Source organism: Ascaphus truei, chromosome 17, assembly GCF_040206685.1.
Source record: "Ascaphus truei isolate aAscTru1 chromosome 17, aAscTru1.hap1, whole genome shotgun sequence".
In the NCBI taxonomy this organism is placed as follows: Eukaryota; Metazoa; Chordata; class Amphibia; order Anura; family Ascaphidae; genus Ascaphus; species Ascaphus truei.
Genome location: NC_134499.1, coordinates 17,979,177 through 17,999,013, shown reverse-complemented (window position 1 = coordinate 17,999,013; position 19,837 = coordinate 17,979,177). Strand labels below are relative to the sequence as shown.

The 19,837-nt window shown below is 53.9% G+C and overlaps 2 protein-coding genes across 3 annotated transcripts in view; one reads left to right on the top strand and one right to left on the bottom strand.

Annotated features, from left to right (window-relative positions):
- The first annotated feature begins 329 nt into the window (after window positions 1–329).
- Window positions 330–8,963, top strand: GMPPB (GDP-mannose pyrophosphorylase B). Of its 2 annotated transcripts, none has more exons than XM_075574131.1 (10): window positions 330–600; window positions 2,103–2,237; window positions 2,611–2,691; window positions 2,834–2,882; window positions 3,702–3,844; window positions 5,509–5,667; window positions 6,120–6,198; window positions 6,851–6,978; window positions 7,283–7,465; window positions 7,702–8,963. In XM_075574131.1, exons 2-10 carry the CDS (start codon window positions 2,109–2,111, stop codon window positions 7,831–7,833), a joined length of 1,083 nt encoding a protein of 360 aa, XP_075430246.1. In that variant the 5' UTR covers window positions 330–600; window positions 2,103–2,108; the 3' UTR covers window positions 7,834–8,963. The 2 variants fall into 2 exon arrangements, with proteins under 2 accessions (XP_075430246.1, XP_075430245.1); XM_075574130.1 differs by having other exon boundaries at window positions 330–623.
- Window positions 8,623–19,837, bottom strand: part of RNF123 (ring finger protein 123) — a 78,241-nt gene continuing 67,026 nt past the window's right edge. The window contains 4 exon segments of the mRNA XM_075574126.1: window positions 8,623–9,154; window positions 9,555–9,640; window positions 10,604–10,698; window positions 14,132–14,274. Coding sequence (XP_075430241.1) covers window positions 9,055–9,154; window positions 9,555–9,640; window positions 10,604–10,698; window positions 14,132–14,274 — 424 coding nt within the window. The 3' untranslated portion in view covers window positions 8,623–9,054.

Below are 19,837 nucleotides of genomic sequence, written 5' to 3'. Positions count from 1 at the left end.
CATTCAAATTAGCAAGTTCTTGCTTAAAGACACCATGACCCGTTATTTCCCCCCGGTGTGGTCCCTGCTGGGTATTAGTGTATCTGCGCCTTTAAATGTTCACAGTTGCGCATGGCCCCGTCCAGCTCTTTATTTTACTTCCGCATTGCTGGAGCTATCCCCATGGCAGCGCGTCACCTGCCATACGATTGGTCAGCTACTCCTCCAATCCAGTCCCGCGCTGACTGGCGGTGCGTCAACCGCTGATTGGTGGAGCAAGTCAGTAGGCGGCATCTCGTTGCCAGGGCGACTAGGGGGGAGCCAATTAAACTATGCGACACGTCAGAGAACGCTGATTGGCTCGGACGTTGCCCCTGGTAACGGTGAAGCGCTGCGTACCACGTTCCGCGCCTGTCCTGCACCGGACTGTCCGGAGCCAAAGACCAAAGAGACCCCGCAGGGACCGGAGAGGATGTGAGAGGCGCACACACCGGGGGGAGGTACCCCTCATCCGCAGCAACCGGAAAGCGGAAGTGCGCCTGTGACCCCGCCCCGTGACGCTCCCGGTTTGAATGGTGCTCCGGTGGGAGAGTCCGGTGACAGGAGGAGAGCGGCGGGGAGGTGAGACCGGGACCGTGGAGCAGGTGTATGCCGTGCGCGCACACATACTATTATATACATATATGTACTATAGTATGTGTATATATATATACACACACATATACATACACGTTACACACATACTATACTATAATATATATACACACCCGAGAGAGAAAACACTCCTGTGACCAGGAGCCGCATTGTATCACGGTACAGAATAATACCGTACAGAATAAGTGATAGTATATATTGTGTGTGTGTGTATATGTATATATATATATATATATATATATATATATATATATATATATATATATATATATATATATATTACTTGATAGGCAGTAAGCTGGCTGTATACATGATGGTGATGGATTACGTGGCATATGAGTAGTGTTGTGTACCGCTGACCATGTACTCAGGGATTTCCGATGCAGTCACCCAGACAGTTCGTATATAATACAGGGGATTATATACTATATGTCCCGAGCAACTGTATAACACGGCAGTTTAACCCCTTCACTGCCTGCAGTTGTTTGCGGGATGCTCTGGCACCGGAGGGGTTACGCACAGATTTTCGACAGAGTTGTGTGAGGGCAGTGCTGGATTACTGTGTGTGTGTGTGTGTGTGTGTTTTTGGGCAGAGTTGTGTAAGGACAGTGCTGGATTACGGTGTGTGTAATATATATATATATATATATATATATATATATATATATATATATCTCACTCTGTCGTGTGCTCAGTTACCGGCCTCTCCCACTGGGAATCTGATGTTGTAACCAGGAAGTGGCGCGCTCTGTGTCACAGGGAGTGAATGGAGAGGGCAGAGGAACCGGTCTGTGCAGTAACAGGCAGCATAGACACATGAGCTGGGACACAGCTCCTCGTCTGGGGCTTTCATTTTATTGCTGCCACTTGTTGTCCATGTATGAAATATGAAACCTATAGGTGGTGGGTGCCTGTACTGCACTGTGATTGCCTAGAAGATCTCTTATAGACACACGTATGAAATATGAAACATATAAGTGGCGGGTGCATGTACTGCAATGAGATTGTCTATAAGGAATCTAGGCATACGTATGGAATAAAGCAGCAGCGCTCCAGAACCGTAAAATATCAAAACAAGTTAATTACTAACATAATGTATCCAACGTTTTGACCATGGCTTTTCTCAGGGTTGGAGGTGTTTGAAACGTTGGATAAATTATGTGAGTAATTATGTGTTTTTAAAAAAATATGTTTATGGTTCTGGAGTGCTGCTTTATTCCATACGTGTCTACACGATATTTAGGCAATTGCAGTATAGGCACCTGATACCTATATGTTCCCTGTTTATTTGGCATATACTAACTTTTTTGTACTGCCCTGTACGTAGTAGTATGTATCCGTCTCTTCGCTGGGAAGACTGGGCTATGAATCCCTCAGCTGCAGGGAACCAGAGCTTTAGGAAGCTTCTGATCCAGGTGTGACTGGGCAGAGAGCCTGCCCTGCTCATGGTATCCCACTCTCCTGCACAGGTAAACATGAAGGCTTTGATCCTGGTTGGTGGGTATGGCACAAGGCTGCGCCCGCTCACACTCAGCGTGCCCAAACCAATGGTGGATTTCTGCAACAAGCCCATCCTGCTGCACCAGGTGGAGGCTCTGGTGAAGGTAAGATGTGAAGGCCTGAGACAGTAACGCTGACCTGACACTTCCTTAACTAAGAGGTTAATCACAGGTGTAACTATATATCAGCCTCCTCCTCACACACGCACCTCAGCCTGGCATTTAGACACTGGAACATTGCGGGCCGTGCTCACGCACAGCGACACTGTTAAACCTGTAAAGTATAACCAGTACAGGCAGCAACACACGCACAGCACAGGAAAAGCGCAGGCAGCAGCAGCGCTATCGTCATGTCCCCGGCACACTACCAGTTGTCACTGTATGTTTACAGCACACATGTGCAGCACATAACATGTCCTTTTTCCATGCTGAGTGGTGAATTTAACCCCCGTGTTTTTGTTGCCTCCCACCCGGACAGGCTGGGGTTGATCACGTGATCCTGGCAGTCAGCTACATGTCAGACATGTTAGAGAAGGAAATGACGGTGCAGGAGAAAAGGGTAAGAAGCCCAAATTGTCTCTCTTTTCCCTCTCTTCCCACCCCCCCTTCTCTTATTTCCCCCTCCCTCAGCCTGTCTCACCCCCTCCCCCCACCCCCCTTTTTCCCGTGGCACGCTGCTCACTCCCTCCTTTTTTTCACAGCTGGGAATCCGCATCTCGCTGTCGCATGAAAAGGAGCCTCTGGGGACAGGTGAGTTTGGAAGAGAGTCCAGCGAGAGTCTGCAGTATATCCAGCACATTTACTGCCCACTCCTCCACCCGCATCTCATGCTGTCATCATGGCTGTGTCATCATGGCTGTGTCATCATGGCTGTGTCATCATGGCTGTGTCATCATGGCTGTGTCATCATGGCTGTGTCATCATGGCTGTGTCATCATGGCTGTGTCATCATGGCTGTGTCATCATGGCTGTGTCATCATGGCTGTGTCATCATGGCTGTGACATCATGGCTGTGACATCATGGCTGTGACATAGCAGCACCCCCTGAATGTCCTGCACATGGTGACCTCATTCTAGGGCAAAGGTGGCCAACGCCAGTCCTCAAGGGCCACCAACAGGTCAGGTTTTCCGTATATCCCAGCTTCAGCACAGGTGCCTCAGTCAATGACTGCACCACCTGTGCTGAAGCAGTGCTATCCTTAAAACCTGACCTGTTGGTGGCCCTTGAGGACTGGAGTTGGTCACTCCTATTCTAGGGCTGTTGAACCCCACACAAACCCCGATTCCAACTCCATGTATAGCTCAGGCTGTATACATTACATTTCTACTGGAACCTTTTTTTCTGCCCTTTCTTGGTTTTGAATAGACCGTAATTTCTATCAGGTTAACGGGTAATTTCCATGTTCTGTGATGAGCGCGCTTCTCGTGTAACAGGTTTCCTGGGAGCCAGAATGGGCAGGAATCCTGTACACGATCCGCCCTCTTATCACAGAAGTGCTGCATGCTGATAACACGTAGGAGCAGTGCCTGGATTCTCTGACACTGACCCCCCCGATTGTGCGCACACAGCCGGCCCGCTGGCTCTGGCCCGGGAGCTGCTCACAGAGAACTCGGACCCTTTCTTCGTGCTCAACAGCGACGTTATCTGCGATTTCCCCTTCGAGGACATGGTCCGGTTCCACAAGCACCACGGGAAGGAGGGTACCATCGTGGTGAGTCGCGGGGCAGCCACGCGGGAAGCTCACGCGGGGCTCCCGTTCTTCTCAGCGCTGCACCTTACTTCCTGTTCCCGGGGCTCCCGTTCTTCTCAGCGCTGCACCTTACTTCCTGTTCCCGAGGCTCCCGTTCTCAGCGCTGCATCTTACTTCCTGTTCCCGGGGCTCCCGTTCTCAGCGCTGCACCTTACTTCCTGTTCCCGGGGCTCCCGTTCTTCTCAGCGCTGCACCTTACTTCCTGTTCCCGGTGCTCCCGTTCTTCTCAGCGCTGCACCTTACTTCCTGTTCCCGGGGCTCCCGTTCTTCTCAGCGCTGCACCTTACTTCCTGTTCCCGGGGCTCCCGTTCTTCTCAGCGCTGCACCTTACTTCCTGTTCCCGGGGCTCCCGTTCTTCTCAGCGCTGCACCTTACTTCCTGTTCCCGGGGCTCCCGTTGTTCTCAGCGCTGCACCTTACTTCCTGTTCCCGGGGCTCCCGTTGTTCTCATCGCTGCACCTTACTTACTGTTCCCGGGGCTCCCGTTCTTCTCAGCGCTGCACCTTACTTCCTGTTCCCGGGGCTCCCGTTCTCAGCGCTGCACCTTACTTCCTGTTCCCGGGGCTCCCGTTCTTCTCAGCGCTGCACCTTACTTCCTGTTCCCGGGGCTCCGACAGCGCACTTTATTCATTCAGATGCTGCAGCACGGCGCCTCGTGGGAATATTACGAGCCGCGTTCTGAAAGAGTTAGCGGGCTGTGTTAATTAGACCTCGGTAATTAGCTGGCCAATTATTTTGCTGGTCTGTCCACGTAGCCTTGAACGCGTGTGTTTAAGCTTGGTGTCGGTTTTTAGTGGAGAAACCGCAGCTTACAGCTCGTCATTTTAACGTCTCTGGGTGTAGCTTCATATAAGACCCACATTGGTATTTCTTATATATAGATATTTATGATATGCACACGTGTGACAGCCGGGCGTGGTATTCCAGTAGCTGCATCACTGCTACGGGAGAGCCGAGGGGATCATAGAAAATGTCCGTCCTTCATTGCTGCAATTCCCCCCCCCCCATTTAGGCGATCGGTTCTCACAGGGAGGGGACCCCAGGGTGACCCGGGGCGGGCTAAGCAGGGAGGGGACCCCGGGGCGGGCTGAGCAGGGAGGGGACCCCAGGCCGGGCTGAGCAGGGAGGGACCCCGGGGTGACCCGGGGCGGGCTAAGCAGGGAGGGGATCCCGGGGTGACCCGGAGCGGGCTGAGCAGGGAGGGGATCTCGGGGTGACCCGGGGCGGGCTGAGCAGGGAGGGGATCTCGGGGTGACCCGTGGCGGGCGGAGCAGGGAGGGGATCTCGGGGTGACCCGGGGCGGGCGGAGCAGGGAGGGGATCCCAGGGGGGCGGGCGGGCTGAGCAGGGAGGGGACCCCAGGGTGACCTGTGGCGGGCTGAGCAGGGAGGGGACCCCAGGGGGGTGGGCTGAGCAGGGAGGGGACCCCAGGGTGACCCGTGGCGGGCTGAGCAGGGAGGTGACCCCAGGGTGACCCATGGTGGGCTGAGCAGGGAGGGGACCCCAGGGGGGCGGGCTGAGCAGGGAGGGGACCCGGGGCGGGCTGAGCAGGGAGGGGACCCCAGGGTGACCCGTGGCGGGCTGATCATGGAGGGGACCCCAGGGTGACCCCTCTCTCCCACCACAGGTGACGAAGGTGGAGGAGCCGTCTAAGTACGGGGTGGTTGTGTACGAGGCGGAGACTGCGCGCATCCAGCGCTTTGTGGAGAAACCTCAGGTCTTCGTGTCCAACAAGATCAACTCAGGACTGTACATCTTCAGCCCGTCTGTGCTGGACCGGATACAGGTACTGACCCGGTCATTATTAACCTTCTCAGTGCCAGACTGCTGCACAGCAATAGGTTCCCAGCATAGAATTCCCATCCCCCTCACTGCCACCCACCCCCCTCACTGCCACCCATCCCCCTCACTGCCACCCATCCCCCTCACTGCCACCCATCCCCCTCACTGCCACCCACCCCCCTCACTGCCACAGCTGCACGCCACTCCTCTAACCAATCAGCGCAGGAAAAGTTTACCGTATTAACTCCTTCAGTGCTGGGAAAATGTGCAGAGCCTCATTCTGATGTACAGCAAGGGGGTTTCTTAACCACGTCCCTGCCACAGAGCATCGCACTATACTGATGTGCTTCTTGCTTAACATCTTTACGGCTGCAGAGCCCACGTCCAGCGAGGCCGGGGTTAGGCTGGTGGGAAAGGGGCGCGAGGGGTGTGACCCAGTCTCTGATCTCTCTGCAGTTACGTCCAACCTCCATCGAGAAGGAGATCTTCCCAGCTATGGCTCAGGAGGGACAGCTGTGCGCCATGGAGCTGCAGGGTGAGCGCAGGGTCCCTCTCAGGGGAGAGTGGGGGGGCTGCAGGGTCCCTCTCAGGGGAGAGTGGGGGGGCTGCAGGGTCCCTCTCAGGGGAGAGCGGGGGGGCTGCAGGGTCCCTCTCAGGGGAGAGCGGGGGGGCTGCAGGGTCCCTCTCAGGGGAGAGCGGGGGGGGCTGCAGGGTCCCTCTCAGGGGAGAGTGGGGGGGCTGCAGGGTCCCTCTCAGGGGAGAGCGGGGGGCTGCAGGGTCCCTCTCAGGGGAGAGCGGGGGGCTGCAGGGTCCCTCTCAGGGGAGAGCGGGGGGCTGCAGGGTCCCTCTCAGGGGAGAGCGGGGGGCTGCAGGGTAAGTGGGGGTGAACACGGGGTAAGTGGGGAGCAGCAGTAATGACCTCTATAGCAGGACAGACTACCTAGGCTCACACATTAAAGAGGACAACTGGTTACACTTCAAAGGGCGAGAGTTGTAGCTGCAGAGAGAAGCCTCCCAGCAGAAGTGCACGGGCCAGACACAAGGGAGGCCTGCGGGGGCAGAAACTTCAAAATAAAGGTCCGCAATCCAGGACAAGTCTGAACTCCTAGTACGGAGGGAAAGCAGGCAGAGGGTGCGAGCCAGGGGGTCCTCGGGCCGGGGTTATATCTGCAGGTTTGTGCCCGCAGGGTTCTGGATGGATATCGGGCAGCCTAAGGACTTCTTAACAGGCATGTGCCTGTACCTGCAGTCTGTGCGGCAGAAACACCCGGAGCGGCTGCACTCCGGGCCAGGCTTTGTGGGAAACGTGCTGGTGGTAAGTGCCGCCTGTGCAGGTAGCAGCCAGGCCCCGAGCAATGAGTCGCCCCTGGATTCCCTGCACACAGGTAGAGCTGTGGGGCAGATTTGGATTAACCTTTGCAGTCCCTGTTTGGAGATTGTGAAGTTAGTCGTATGGGCTTCCCCCATTGTGCCGCTAGAGGGCGACACTGCAGGGCCGGCTAAGCTTTGGCTTCCCTGTGGGAGTATGAATGTGCCCACATCTCCAATCCTCCGGGCTTGTATCTCTTCTCCCCCCCACCCCTTCTCGTCTCACAGGATTCTGACCCTTCTCTCCCTAGGATCCCACCGCTAAGATCGGCACGGCGTGCAGCATCGGGCCTAACGTGACCATCGGCCCCGGGGTTACGGTGGAGGACGGCGTGCGTATCAAACGCTGCACCATCCTGCAGGGCTCCCGAATCCGTTCCCACTCCTGGCTCGAGTCCTCCATCATCGGCTGGAGTTCGTCCGTCGGACAGTGGGTGAGCCCCCTGAACGTGCCACTGAGCCCCCGGCGCCAAACCCCCACCTGACAGGGGGAATAACATTTCTCTCCAGGCAGCCAGTGGTGTGGCGAGTGACTGAGTGTGGGGGGAAGCAATGGTGGGGGAGAGGGGGGAGCAGCGGGGACGGGGCGCACTGTTTGCTTGCTTAAATCCCTCCCAATGTGCATGTTTCTCTGGGTGAGCCGACATGACCTCCCCTCCCCCTCTCCTAGGTGCGCATGGAGAACGTGGCGGTGCTGGGAGAGGACGTGATTGTGAATGACGAACTTTACCTGAACGGCGCGAACGTTCTGCCCCACAAGTGCATCTCCGAGTCTGTGCCAGAGCCGCGGATCATCATGTAGGGAGAGCACTCACCCTTCTAACAACTACATCATGGCCAGTGGGCACTGTGTGGCAGTGAGGGCAACCAGGTACTACAGGAGTTTGGTTACCACAGGGTAACCCCTCCTGACATAGGAGGGTGATTTAACCTTTACAGCGCCAGCCCCACCTCCTGCCTGGGGTAGGCTTGTCACTTTCCAGCCATCACAGGAAAGGTTAGAGAGCTTGTGCCTCTTTCCTGGGTGGGGTCTGTCTCTAACAGAGAATGCTTCTTGTCTGCTCCCAAGTTCTGGGCGGTAATTTCCCTGCTTGAGTAAACCCCCCAATGACAACCCCTTTCTACGCTGAAGCCTACAGCACCCTGTAGTTTGTTCTGCGGGTCTTTGCACCTCTGGAAAAGGCTTACAGTTCATAATCAGAACTTGTGCAGATGACAGCTGTGTCAAAGGTTAACCCCTTCAGTGGACGAGGCCCAGTGAGGTTCCTGCACGAGCTGGAAGGACCTGCACAGCCTCAGGCAGTGAGATCCATCTCCCGGATCCGTCTTCTCTAATGGACATTTTTATAAAAAGGAAAGATTGTGCGTGTGCTGCCTTATCTTCTACAGTCTCTGCCCCGATCCTTTTACAGCAAACAGAGGGCGCCAGCAGCCTGCTTCTCATGCTGGGATGCTGGGATCTGATCAAGTGTCCTAAAGCCAGAGGCTGCTCCTCTCCCAGCACTGCTCTCTTCCCTCACCCCATTCCTCACAGCCCTGTCCCCACCCTCCCACCAGGAGCAGAAGAGCACACCAACCAATCGGCAAGAGGTTTAGCAGGATAAATAATTTAATGCTCAGTTCTGTGTCCTCGCGCTGAACACACACAGGACACCGCTTTGTGATAAAAACATCTTTTCCCCCCCCTCCCCCAAATCCTCGTCGGGGGTCTGCGATATGTATAAGATGCATATTCAGCCCGCGCTGGGACTGAACAGGATACAGCCGGAGGTCTCTCTCTGAACAATCGATGATGGAAAAGGGTCTTCCCCCCCCTGCGGCTGGAGGACCTGTCCCCTCTAGCACACGGCATGGCCCATTCGGCACTAAAGGGTTAAGCGTGTAAAACCCGGCTTGTTAAAAATGACAATAAAAGAGCGGCTTCTCTGTAAACGGATTCACCTTTGCTGAAGGCGGCAGCATTGTGTTGGCGGGGGTGGGCCCCTCTGCTCCCTGGGGTTTGAGTCAGAGGGGGTCCCAGGTGCTAGTTGCAAACTGGCTTCTCGTAGTCTTCCACTCCCGTGATGGTGGCCTTGCAGAAGAAGCAGTCCTTGTTGTTCATCAGATGCTGGTTGATGCACGCTCTGAGAGACAGGAGGGGGGTCAAGCAGAGGCTACCAGGGGGGGTGGGGGGTCACGCAGAGGCTACCAGGGGGGGGTAGGGGTGCTCATTTGGAGATGGAGGTTTACTCACTTGCAGGATTTAGGGGAGCAGAGTTGGGGGGGGGGGTGTAGTTACTTGGAGATGGTTACTCACTTGTAAGAGCAGAGTTTGGGGGTGCAGTGTTACTTGCAGTGTTTGGAGATATGGGGGTTACTTGCCAGGTTTGGGAGGGATTACTCACTTGCAGGGTTTGGAGATGGGGGTTACTTGCCAGGTTTGGGGGGGGATTACTCACTTGCAGGGTTTGGAGATGGGGGGTTACTTGCCGGGTTTGGGGGGGGTGGGGGGTTACTCGCAGGATTTGGAGATTGGTTACTCACTTGCAGGATTTGTGGGAGCAGGGTTTGAACACGGCGGAGATGGGGTGAGCGTAGCAGATAGGACACAAATCCTCCTCACTGGTTGGCTGAAAGATTGAGAGAGAGTAAGCCTCACAGGCTTCCATACCTATCCCAGAGCACCTTTCACCATGCACATTGTCCTGCATAATAAGGCAAATGTGCACATAAGACCTGTTATATTCCAGGTGCACGCTCGGCCCAGGGGTGTGAACACAGCTCAACAATATCCTCTGTAATAAAGGTAAATGTGATAGCCTGCAGCAAACATCTGTTTCCGTTGTGGAACCAAATCTTGGTGCTTTAATGAGGGAGAGGCGACTGAACCCTGTGACATGGTCTTATAGTGCATGGGGGGGTTACTTTATAAATCTCAGGGTAAGGGAAGTGCTTGATGCAGGAGATTAATAATGCAGAGAGCTCTGTCCAGGCCACGTGTCCCCTGTGAGTATCACATTCTGTGCCCAGCGGCAGTAAACTGATCACTTCATCAGGATGGAAGGTCACTGTGCGACACACCAGCATACAAAGACACGCAGCCTCACACACACCAGCATACAAAGACACGCAGCCTCACACACCAGCATACAAAGACACGCAGCCTCACACACCAGCATACAAAGACACGCAGCCTCACACACCAGCATACAACGACACGCAGCCTCACACACCAGCATACAAAGACACGCAGCCTCACACACCAGCATACAAAGACATACACAGCCTCACACACCAGCATACAAAGACACACAGCCTCACACACCAGCATACAAAGACACGCAGCCTCACACACCAGCATACAAAGACACGCAGCCTCACAGACAAGCATAAAGACATACACAGAGAAGCATACATAGACACACACAGCATCACAGACAAGCATACAAAGACACAGACACAGTGTGTGTGTGTGTGTGTGTGTGTGTGTTCAGTGAACCGTCACAAAATCTCACAGACACCCACAGTTTGTATATAAACCGCATGCACTGCACGCACAACATGGCATCATGGTTGGGACGAGTCCTGCTCACCTGAGTAGAGGCTGCGGCCTGCTTGGATTCCTCGCTCAGATGGGCCAGCATCCGGCCCACTTTCGCCAGTTCCTCCGAGCTGATATAATCTGTATCTGATGAGGCAGAAGCACATTCCTGGTGTTATATCTTCTCTCGGTAACCCAGCTGCCGAGTGCCTCACTGTCCTGGGAATGACTAACATCAGAATAAAAAGGACCCGATTCCATGGACAGCTCGGTACCAGTGTCCCATCTCTGCCCTGAGCAAATCGTTGCTTCAAACAGGCGTCCGTCACCAGGGAACATCGCCTTACGCCTAAACACTTAGTGAGGAGCAGCTGAAGAGGCTCTAACATGGAGTACTTTGGCATCTTGTGAAATACCCATTACTCCTGTATCAGGGAGACAATGTGCGTGCACCAATTGGGGGGGGGGGGGGGGGAGTCAATCTCTGGTCTCCTGTTCTCTCCCTCAGGTCATTTCTCTCCAGAAATAGACGTTTCTATAAATACTCTGCACATTAATAAAATATCCCCCAGCCTCTGTCACTAAGTCTCCTGACAGAATGTCACAGTCCCCTACACTGCCCCTGATCAGAATATAAGGAGGGGGGGTCCCTGATCAGAATGGAAGGGGGGGGGGGTCGCGGATCAGAATGGAAGGGGGGGGGGGGTCTCGGATCAGAATATAAGGCGGGTGAGGGGTTGTCCCTGATCAGAATGGAAGGGGGGGGGGTCTCGGATCAGAATATAAGGCGGGGGAGGGGGGTCCCTGATCAGAATATAAGGGAAGTTGGGGGGGGGGGGGGGGTCCCTGATCAGAATATAAGGGAGGGGGGGGGCGAGGGGGGGGGAGCGATACACGGGCAGCAGAGGGGGGGGGAGCGATACACGGGCAGCAGAGGGGGGGGAGCGATACACGGGCAGCAGAGGGGGGAGCGATACACGGGCAGCAGAGGGGGGGAGCGATACGGGCAGCAGAGGGGGGGGGAGCGATACACGGGCAGCAGAGGGGGGGGGAGCGATACACGGGCAGCAGAGGGGGAGAGCGATACACGGGCAGCAGGGGGGGGAGCGATAGCAGAGGGGGGAGCGATACACGGGCAGCAGAGGGGGGAGCGATACACGGGCAGCAGAGGGGGGAGCGATACACGGGCAGCAGAGGGGGGAGCGATACACGGGCAGCAGGGGATGGAGCGATACACGGGCAGCAGAGGGGGGGAGCGATACGGGCAGCAGAGGGGGGGAAGCGATACGGGCAGCAGAGGGGGGGAAGCGATACACGGGCAGCAGAGGGGAGGAGCGATACACGGGCAGCAGAGGGGGGGAGCGATACACGGGCAGCAGAGGGGGGGAGCGATACGGGCAGCAGAGGGGGGGAGCGATACGGGCAGCAGAGGGGGGGAGCGATACGGGCAGCAGAGGGGGGAAAGCGATACACGGGCAGCAGAGGGGGGGAGCGATACGGGCAGCAGAGGGGGGGGAGCGATAGCAGAGGGGGGGAGCGATACACGGGCAGCAGAGGGGGGGGAGCGATACACGGGCAGCAGGGGGGGGGAGCGATACGGGCAGCAGAGGAGGGGGAGCGATAGCAGAGGGGGGGAGCGATACACGGGCAGCAGAGGGGGGAGCGATACACGGGCAGCAGAGGGGGGAGCGATACACGGGCAGCAGGGGATGGAGCGATACACGGGCAGCAGAGTGGGGGAGCGATACGGGCAGCAGAGGGGGGGAGCGATACGGGCAGCAGAGGGGGGTAAGCGATACACGGGCAGCAGAGGGGGGGAGCGATACGGGCAGCAGAGGGTGGGGGAGCGATACGGGCAGCAGAGGGGGGGAGCGATAGCATAGGGGGGGAGCGATACACGGGCAGCAGAGGGGGGGAGCGATACGGGCAGCAGAGGGGGGGAGCGATACGGGCAGCAGAGGGGGGGAGCGATACGGGCAGCAGAGGGGGGGAGCGATACGGGCAGCAGAGGGTGGGGGAGCGATACGGGCAGCAGAGGGGGGGGAGCGATACGGGCAGCAGAGGGTGGGAGCGATACGGGCAGCAGAGGGTGGGGGAGCGATACGGGCAGCAGAGGGGGGGAGCGATACGGGCAGCAGAGGGGGGGAGTGATACGGGCAGCAGAGGGTGGGGGAGCGATACGGGCAGCAGAGGGGGGGAGCGATACGGGCAGCAGAGGTGGGGAGCGATACGGGCAGCAGAGGGGGGGAGCGATACGGGCAGCAGAGGGGGGAGCGATACTTCCTAAACGCAATGACTTTTCTTCAAAGAGAGGGTGGAACCATCGTCAGGAAAACAGGACTGGTCTCTGTCCCGCCCGGTATCTGCGCTGTTTGATCAATGCGTACAGCGTCCGATTCTGGGGCGATAAACCCCCCACCAACATGTTCCAGAAACAAACATCTCACATGGGGGCAGCAGTCGGAGCGCAGCGTATTACAGGGGTACGGAGCGCAGCGTGTTACAGGGGTACGGAGCGCAGCGTATTACAGGGGTACGGAGCGCAGCGTATTACAGGGGTACGGAGGGCAGCGTATTACAGGGGTACGGAGCGCAGCGTATTACAGGGGTACGGAGCGCAGCGTATTACAGGGGTACGGAGCGCAGCGTATTACAGGGGTACGGAGCGCAGCGTATTACAGGGGTACGGAGCGCAGCGTATTACAGGGGTACGGAGCGCAGCGTATTACAGGGGTACGGAAGGCACCACGCCTTTTTACAGGCAAACTTACACCTATTTAAAGAAAAAAGGGAAAATTCTAGAACCAATCACCCCCTTCCTAACCCGCTCCCTACCCCTTAACCCCTTCCTACCCCTTCCCACCCCCCAACCCCTTAACCCCTTCCCACCCCCCAACCCCTTCCCACCCGCTCCCTACCCCTTAACCCCGCTCCTTACCCCTTCCCACCACCCAACCCCTTCCTACCCCCCCAACCCCTTCCTACACTCCCCAACCCCTTCCTATACCTCCCAACCCCTTCCTACACCCCCAATCCCTTCCTACCCCGCTCCTTACCCCCACAACCCCTTCCTACACCCACCCAACCCCTTCCTACACCCCCCCAACCCCTTCCTACACCCCCCCAACCCCTTCCTACACCCCCCCAAACCGTTCCTACACCCCCCCAACCCCTTCCTAGCCCCCCCCAACCCCGCTCCCTACCCCCTAAACCCTTCCTACCCCCAACCCATTGTATAACTATTCCTTATAACAGCTTTCCCCTGCACGGCCCCAGTATGAGGTCCCTGGGACCGCTGCTCGGGAGAAAGTTGGATCAGTCTCATCTCCGCATAAGTAGAATACCATGTGGTAAGGCTCTGTGCCAGCACACGCAGCACACGCAGCACACGCAGCACACGCTCGCTCCCCACGGACATGCGGCGATGGGATTACAGGTGTCGCACGGTGGGAATGACCAGGTTTATCCACCTTGGAATACGGTTATTGCGTTGATCAGATTATTTAAAGGCCCCAGTCAGCCACGCATACCCTTACTCCCACAGGTCTGCAACCCTTTGGGGCGGAGGGGGGTGACTTACAGGCCTGCAGGGAGAAGTGCTTCTTGTCAGTGGGGGGAGGGCTGGCCCCCATGGCGGACGGTTCGATCTGACCCAACAGGTACTGGATGGAGCGCAGCTGGAAGCAGGGGTCCGCCAGCAGGACGCCAGTGGCCCGCGGAATCCTGAGGGGGGGGACACAGGTTAATGGGGCAGAGTACAGGGAGGGGATGAGAGGCTACAGCATCTTATTGCAGGAACCCAGCTCCCGAGTGCCTTATTGCCCCTGTACCCTCGTATTACAGCGAGCCCAGCTCCCTAGTGCCTTATTGCCCCTGTACCCTCATATTACAGCGAGCCCAGCTCCTGAGTGCCTTATTGCCCCTGTACCCTCATATTACAGCGAGCCCAGCTCCTGAGTGCCTTATTGCACCTGTACCCTCTTACTACAGCGAGCCCAGCCCATGAGTGCCTTATTGCCCCTGTACCCTCTTACTACAGCGAGCCCAGGACCTGAGTGCCTTATTGCCCCTGTAACATCTTACTACAGCGAGCCCAGCTCCTGAGTGCCTTATTGCCCCTGTAACATCTTACTACAGCGAGCCCAGCTCCTGAGTGCCTTATTGCCCCTGTACCCTCTTACTACAGCGAGCCCAGCCCATGCATGCCTTATTGCATCAGCCCAACTACAGACCCTATAAACTGTTATTATAGCGAGCCCAGCTCACACGTGCACACACACTAACAATGTACACACGTGCACACACACACTAACAATGTACACACGTGCACACACACACTAACAATGTACACACGCGCAGACAGTGACGCACCAGCAGAGGTCTCTCCCCATCTCGTCTAAAATGACGCCATTTGCTTACTAGGCCGTGTTATTCTGTTCTGGGAGCAGTAAATACAGAACTAGTGCAGTGAAAGCCCATCCAGAATGTGAGGGGTTAATACAATATGTTTCCGTAGTACATAGCAGAGGGTGCTACGCACAGGGTGCTACGCACAGGGTAGGATGGAGGTGCAGTGACAGAGTTGTGTGTACATTGGTTCAGTATTAGAATAGTAGACAGCTGCGTGTATGCGTGTACTGGAATAGCAGAGATGTGTGGGTATGTGAGTACTGGAATAGTAGAGATGTGTGTGTATGTGAGTACTGGAATAGTAGAGATGTGTGGGTATGTGAGTACTGGAATAGTAGAGATGTGTGGGTATGTGAGTACTGGAATAGTAGAGATGTGTGTGTATGTGAGTACTGGAATAGTAGAGATGTGTGGGTATGTGAGTACTGGAATAGTAGAGATGTGTGGGTATGTGAGTACTGGAATAGTAGAGATGTGTGGGTATGTGAGTACTGGAATAGTAGAGATGTGTGTGTATGTGAGTACTGGAATAGCAGAGGGCTGCATGTATGCGAGTACTGAAATAGCAGAGATGTGGGTATGTGAATACTGGAATAGCAAAGGAGGCTGTGTGTATGCGAGTACTGCAATAGCAGAGCTGTGTGTATGCAAGTACTGCAATAGCAGAGAGCTGTGTGTATGCAAGTACTGCAATAGCAGAGAGTTGTGTCTATGCAAGTACTGGAATAGCAGAGTTCTGTATATGTAGGTACTGGAATAGCAGAGCTGTGTATATGCGAGTACTGGAATAGGAGAGCTGTGTATATGCGAGTACTGGAATAGCAGAGCTGTGTGTGTATGCGAGTACTGGAATAGCAGAGATGTGTGTGTATATGAGAGTACTGGAATAGCAGAGAGTGTGTGTATGCGAGTACTGGAATAGCAGAGGTATGTGTGTATGCGAGTACTGGAATAGAAGAGATGTGGGTGTATGCGAGTACTGGAATAGCAAAGGTATGTGTGTATGCGAGTACTGGAATAGCAGAGATGTGTGTATATGAGAGTACTAGAATAGCAGAGATGTGTGTGTATATGAGAGTACTGGAATAGCAGAGATGTGTGTGTATATGCGAGTACTGGAATAGCAGAGATGTGTGTGTATATGAGAGTACTGGAATAGCAGAGATGTGTGTGTATATGAGAGTACTGGAATAGCAGAGATGTGTGTGTAATATGAGAGTACTGGAATAGCAGGGATGTGTGTGTATATGAGAGTACTGGAATAGCAGAGATGTGTGTGTATATGAGTGTACTGGAATAGCAAAGATGTGTGTGTATATGAGAGTACTAGAATAGTAGAGATGTGTGTGTATATGAGAGTACTGGAATAGCAGAGATGTGTGTGTATATGAGTACTGGAATAGCAGAGAACTGTGTGTGTATATGAGAGTACTAGAATAGCAGAGATGTGTGTGTATATGAGAGTACTGGAATAGCAGAGAGCTGTGTGTGTATATGAGAGTACTGGAATAGCAGAGATGTGTGTGTATATGAGAGTACTGAAATAGCAGAGATGTGTGTGTATATGAGAGTACTGGAATAGTAGAGATGTGTGTGTATATGAGAGTACTGGAATAGCAGGGATGTGGGTGTATATGAGAGTACTGGAATAGCAGAGATGTGTGTGTATATGCGAGTACTGGAATAACAGAGATGTGTGTGTGTGTGTATATGAGAGTACTGGAATAGCAGAGATGTGTGTGTATATGAGAGTACTGGAATAGCAGAGCTGTGTGTATATGCGAGTAGCAGAGATGTGTGTGTATATGAGAGTACTGGAATAGCAGAGGTGTGTGTATATGAGAGTACTGGAATAGCAGAGAGCTGTGTGTGTATATGAGAGTACTGGAATACAGAGGTGTGTGTGTGTATGCGAGTACTGGAATACAGAGGTGTGTGTATATGAGAGTACTGGAATAGCAGAGATGTGTGTGTATATGAGAGTACTGGAATAGCAGAGTTGTGTGTGTATGAGACTACTGGAATAGCAGAGCTGTGTGTGTATGTGAGTACTGGAGTAGCAGAGATGTGTGTGTATATGAGAGTACTGGAATAGCAGAGAGCTGTGTGTGTATATGAGAGTACTGGAATAGCAGAGATGTGTGTGTATGCGAGTACTGGAACAGCAGAGATGTGTGTGTATAGGCGAGTACTGGAATAGCACAGGTGTGTGTGTATATGAGAGTACTGGAATAGCAGAAGTGTGTGTATATGCGAGTACTGGAATAGCAGAGATGTGTGTGTATATGAGAGTACTGGAATAGCAGAGAGCTGTGTGTGTATATGAGAGTACTAGAATAGTAGAGATGTGTGTGTATATGAGAGTACTGGAATAGTAGAGATGTGGGTGTATATGAGAGTACTGGAATAGCAGAGATGTGTGTGTATATGCGAGTACTGGAATAACAGAGATGTGTGTGTATATGAGAGTACTGGAATACAGAGCTGTGTGTATATGCGAGTAGCAGAGATGTGTGTGTATATATGAGAGTACTGGAATAGCAGAGGTGTGTGTGTATATGCGAGTACTGGAATAGCAGAGAGCTGTGTGTGTATGCGAGTACTGGAATAGCAGAGGTGTGTGTATATGAGAGTACTGGAATAGCAGAGATGTGTGTGTATATGAGAGTACTGGAATAGCAGAGATGTGTGTATATGAGAGTACTGGAATAGCAGAGCTGTGTGTATATGAGACTACTGGAATAGCAGAGATGTGTGTGTATATGAGAGTACTGGAATAACAGAGCTGTGTGTGTATATGAGAGTACTGGAATAGCAGAGCTGTGTGTGTATATGAGAGTACTGGAATAGCAGAGATGTGTGTGTATATGAGAGTACTGGAATAGCAGAGATGTGTGTGTATATGAGAGTACTGGAATAGCAGAGATGTGTGTGTATATGAGAGTACTGGAATAGCAGAGGTGTGTGTATATGAGAGTACTGGAATAGCAGGGCTGTGTGTGTATATGAGAGTACTGGAATAGCAGAGCTGTGTGTGTATATGAGAGTACTGCAATAACAGAGATGTGTGTGTATATGAGAGTACTGCAATAGCAGAGATGTGTGTGTATATGAGAGTACTGGAATAGCAGAGATGTGTGTGTATATGAGAGTACTGCAATAGCAGAGATGTGTGTGTATATGAGAGTACTGTAATAGCAGAGATGTGTGTATATGAGAGTACTGGAATAGCAGAGATGTGTGTGTATATGCGAGTACTGGAATAGCAGAGAGCTGTGTGTGTATATGAGAGTACTGGAATAGCAGAGAGCTGTGTGTGTATATGAGAGTACTGGAATAGCAGAGATGTGTGTGTATATGAGAGTACTGGAATAGCAGAGAGCTGTGTGTGTATATGAGAGTACTGGAATAGCAGAGAGCTGTGTGTGTATATGAGAGTACTGGAACAGCAGAGATGTGTGTGTATATGAGAGTACTGGAACAGCAGAGGTTTGGTGCGGATATCCAGGTTATGAGATGGGGTTTCTCTGCCTCTCTCCAGCGCTAGGAGTAACTTACGCCCCCTGGGGAGTCCCAGCTCAGATCTCCTGTCCATTTCCCCCTCGCCCGGGAGAGAGAGGAGAGCGCTCGGGTTTCAGCACTGCGCAGCTGTACCTGCATCCTTAACTCCTTCAGCGCCACAGGCCGGGCAGCTAAATAGCTCTGTCCTCCCCCTATCTTCAAGTTTAACCCCAGGAATGCCGGCAACGCTCAGTACTGCGCTTGCGTTTCCCGCTCCCTCGCAGTAGATGAGGTTATATTAGGAGACATATAACGGGTGAGAGACGCAGACAGGAGCCGCGTGAACCGGACACAATAATAATCATATTAATATTACTGCAGCAGCCACCACCAGGGTGCAATGTCAGGCACCATGGCCGGTAACTTTCATCACACTGTACCCATCACAGGACCCCTCACCCTATAACTGCCCTGTACCCATCACAGGACCCCTCACCCTATAACTGCCCTGTACCCATCACAGGACCCCTCACCCTATAACTGCCCTGTACCCATCACAGGACCTCTCACCCTATAACTGTCCTGTACCCATCACAGGACCCCTCACCCTATAACTGCTCCGTACCTATACCAGGACCCCTCACCCTATAACTGCCCTGTACCCATCACAGGACCTCTCACCCTATAACTGTCCTGTACCCATCACAGGACTTCTCACCCTATAACTGCCCTGTACCCATCACAGGACCCCTCACCCTATAACTGCTCTGTACCTATCATAGGACCCCTCACCCTATAACTGTCCTGTACCCATCATAGGACCCCTCACCCTATAACTGTCCTGTACCCATCATAGGACCCCTCACCCTATAACTGTCCTGTACCCATCATAGGACCCCTCACCCTATAACTGTCCTGTACCCATCACAGGACCCCTCACCCTATAACTGCCCTGTACCCATCACAGGACCTCTCACCCTATAACTGTCCTGTACCCATCACAGGACCCCTCACCCTATAACTGTCCTGTACTCATCACAGGACCCCTCACCCTATAACTGTCCTGTACCCATTACAGGACCCCTCACCCTATAACTGCCCTGTACCCATCACAGGACCCCTCACGCTATAACTGCCCTGTACCCATCACAGGACCCCTCATCCTATAACTGTCCTGTACCCATCACAGGACCTCTCACCCTATAACTGCTCTGTACCCATCACAGGACCTCTCACCCTATAACTGCCCTGTACCCATCACAGGACCCCTCATCCTATAACTGTCCTGTACCCATCACAGGACCTCTCACCCTATAACTGTCCTGTACCCATCACAGGACCCCTCACCCTATAACTGCCCTGTACCATCACAGGA

Coding starts and splice junctions, on each gene's coding strand:
- GMPPB (XM_075574130.1), top strand. CDS start 552: ATGGTGCTCCGGTGGGAGAGTCCGGTGACAGGAGGAGAGCGGCGGGGA. Junction 2,883..3,701: donor AAAGGAGCCTCTGGGGACAG/GTGAGTTTGGAA, acceptor GTGCGCACACAG/CCGGCCCGCTGGCTCTGGCC. Junction 6,199..6,850: donor GTGCGCCATGGAGCTGCAGG/GTGAGCGCAGGG, acceptor TTGTGCCCGCAG/GGTTCTGGATGGATATCGGG.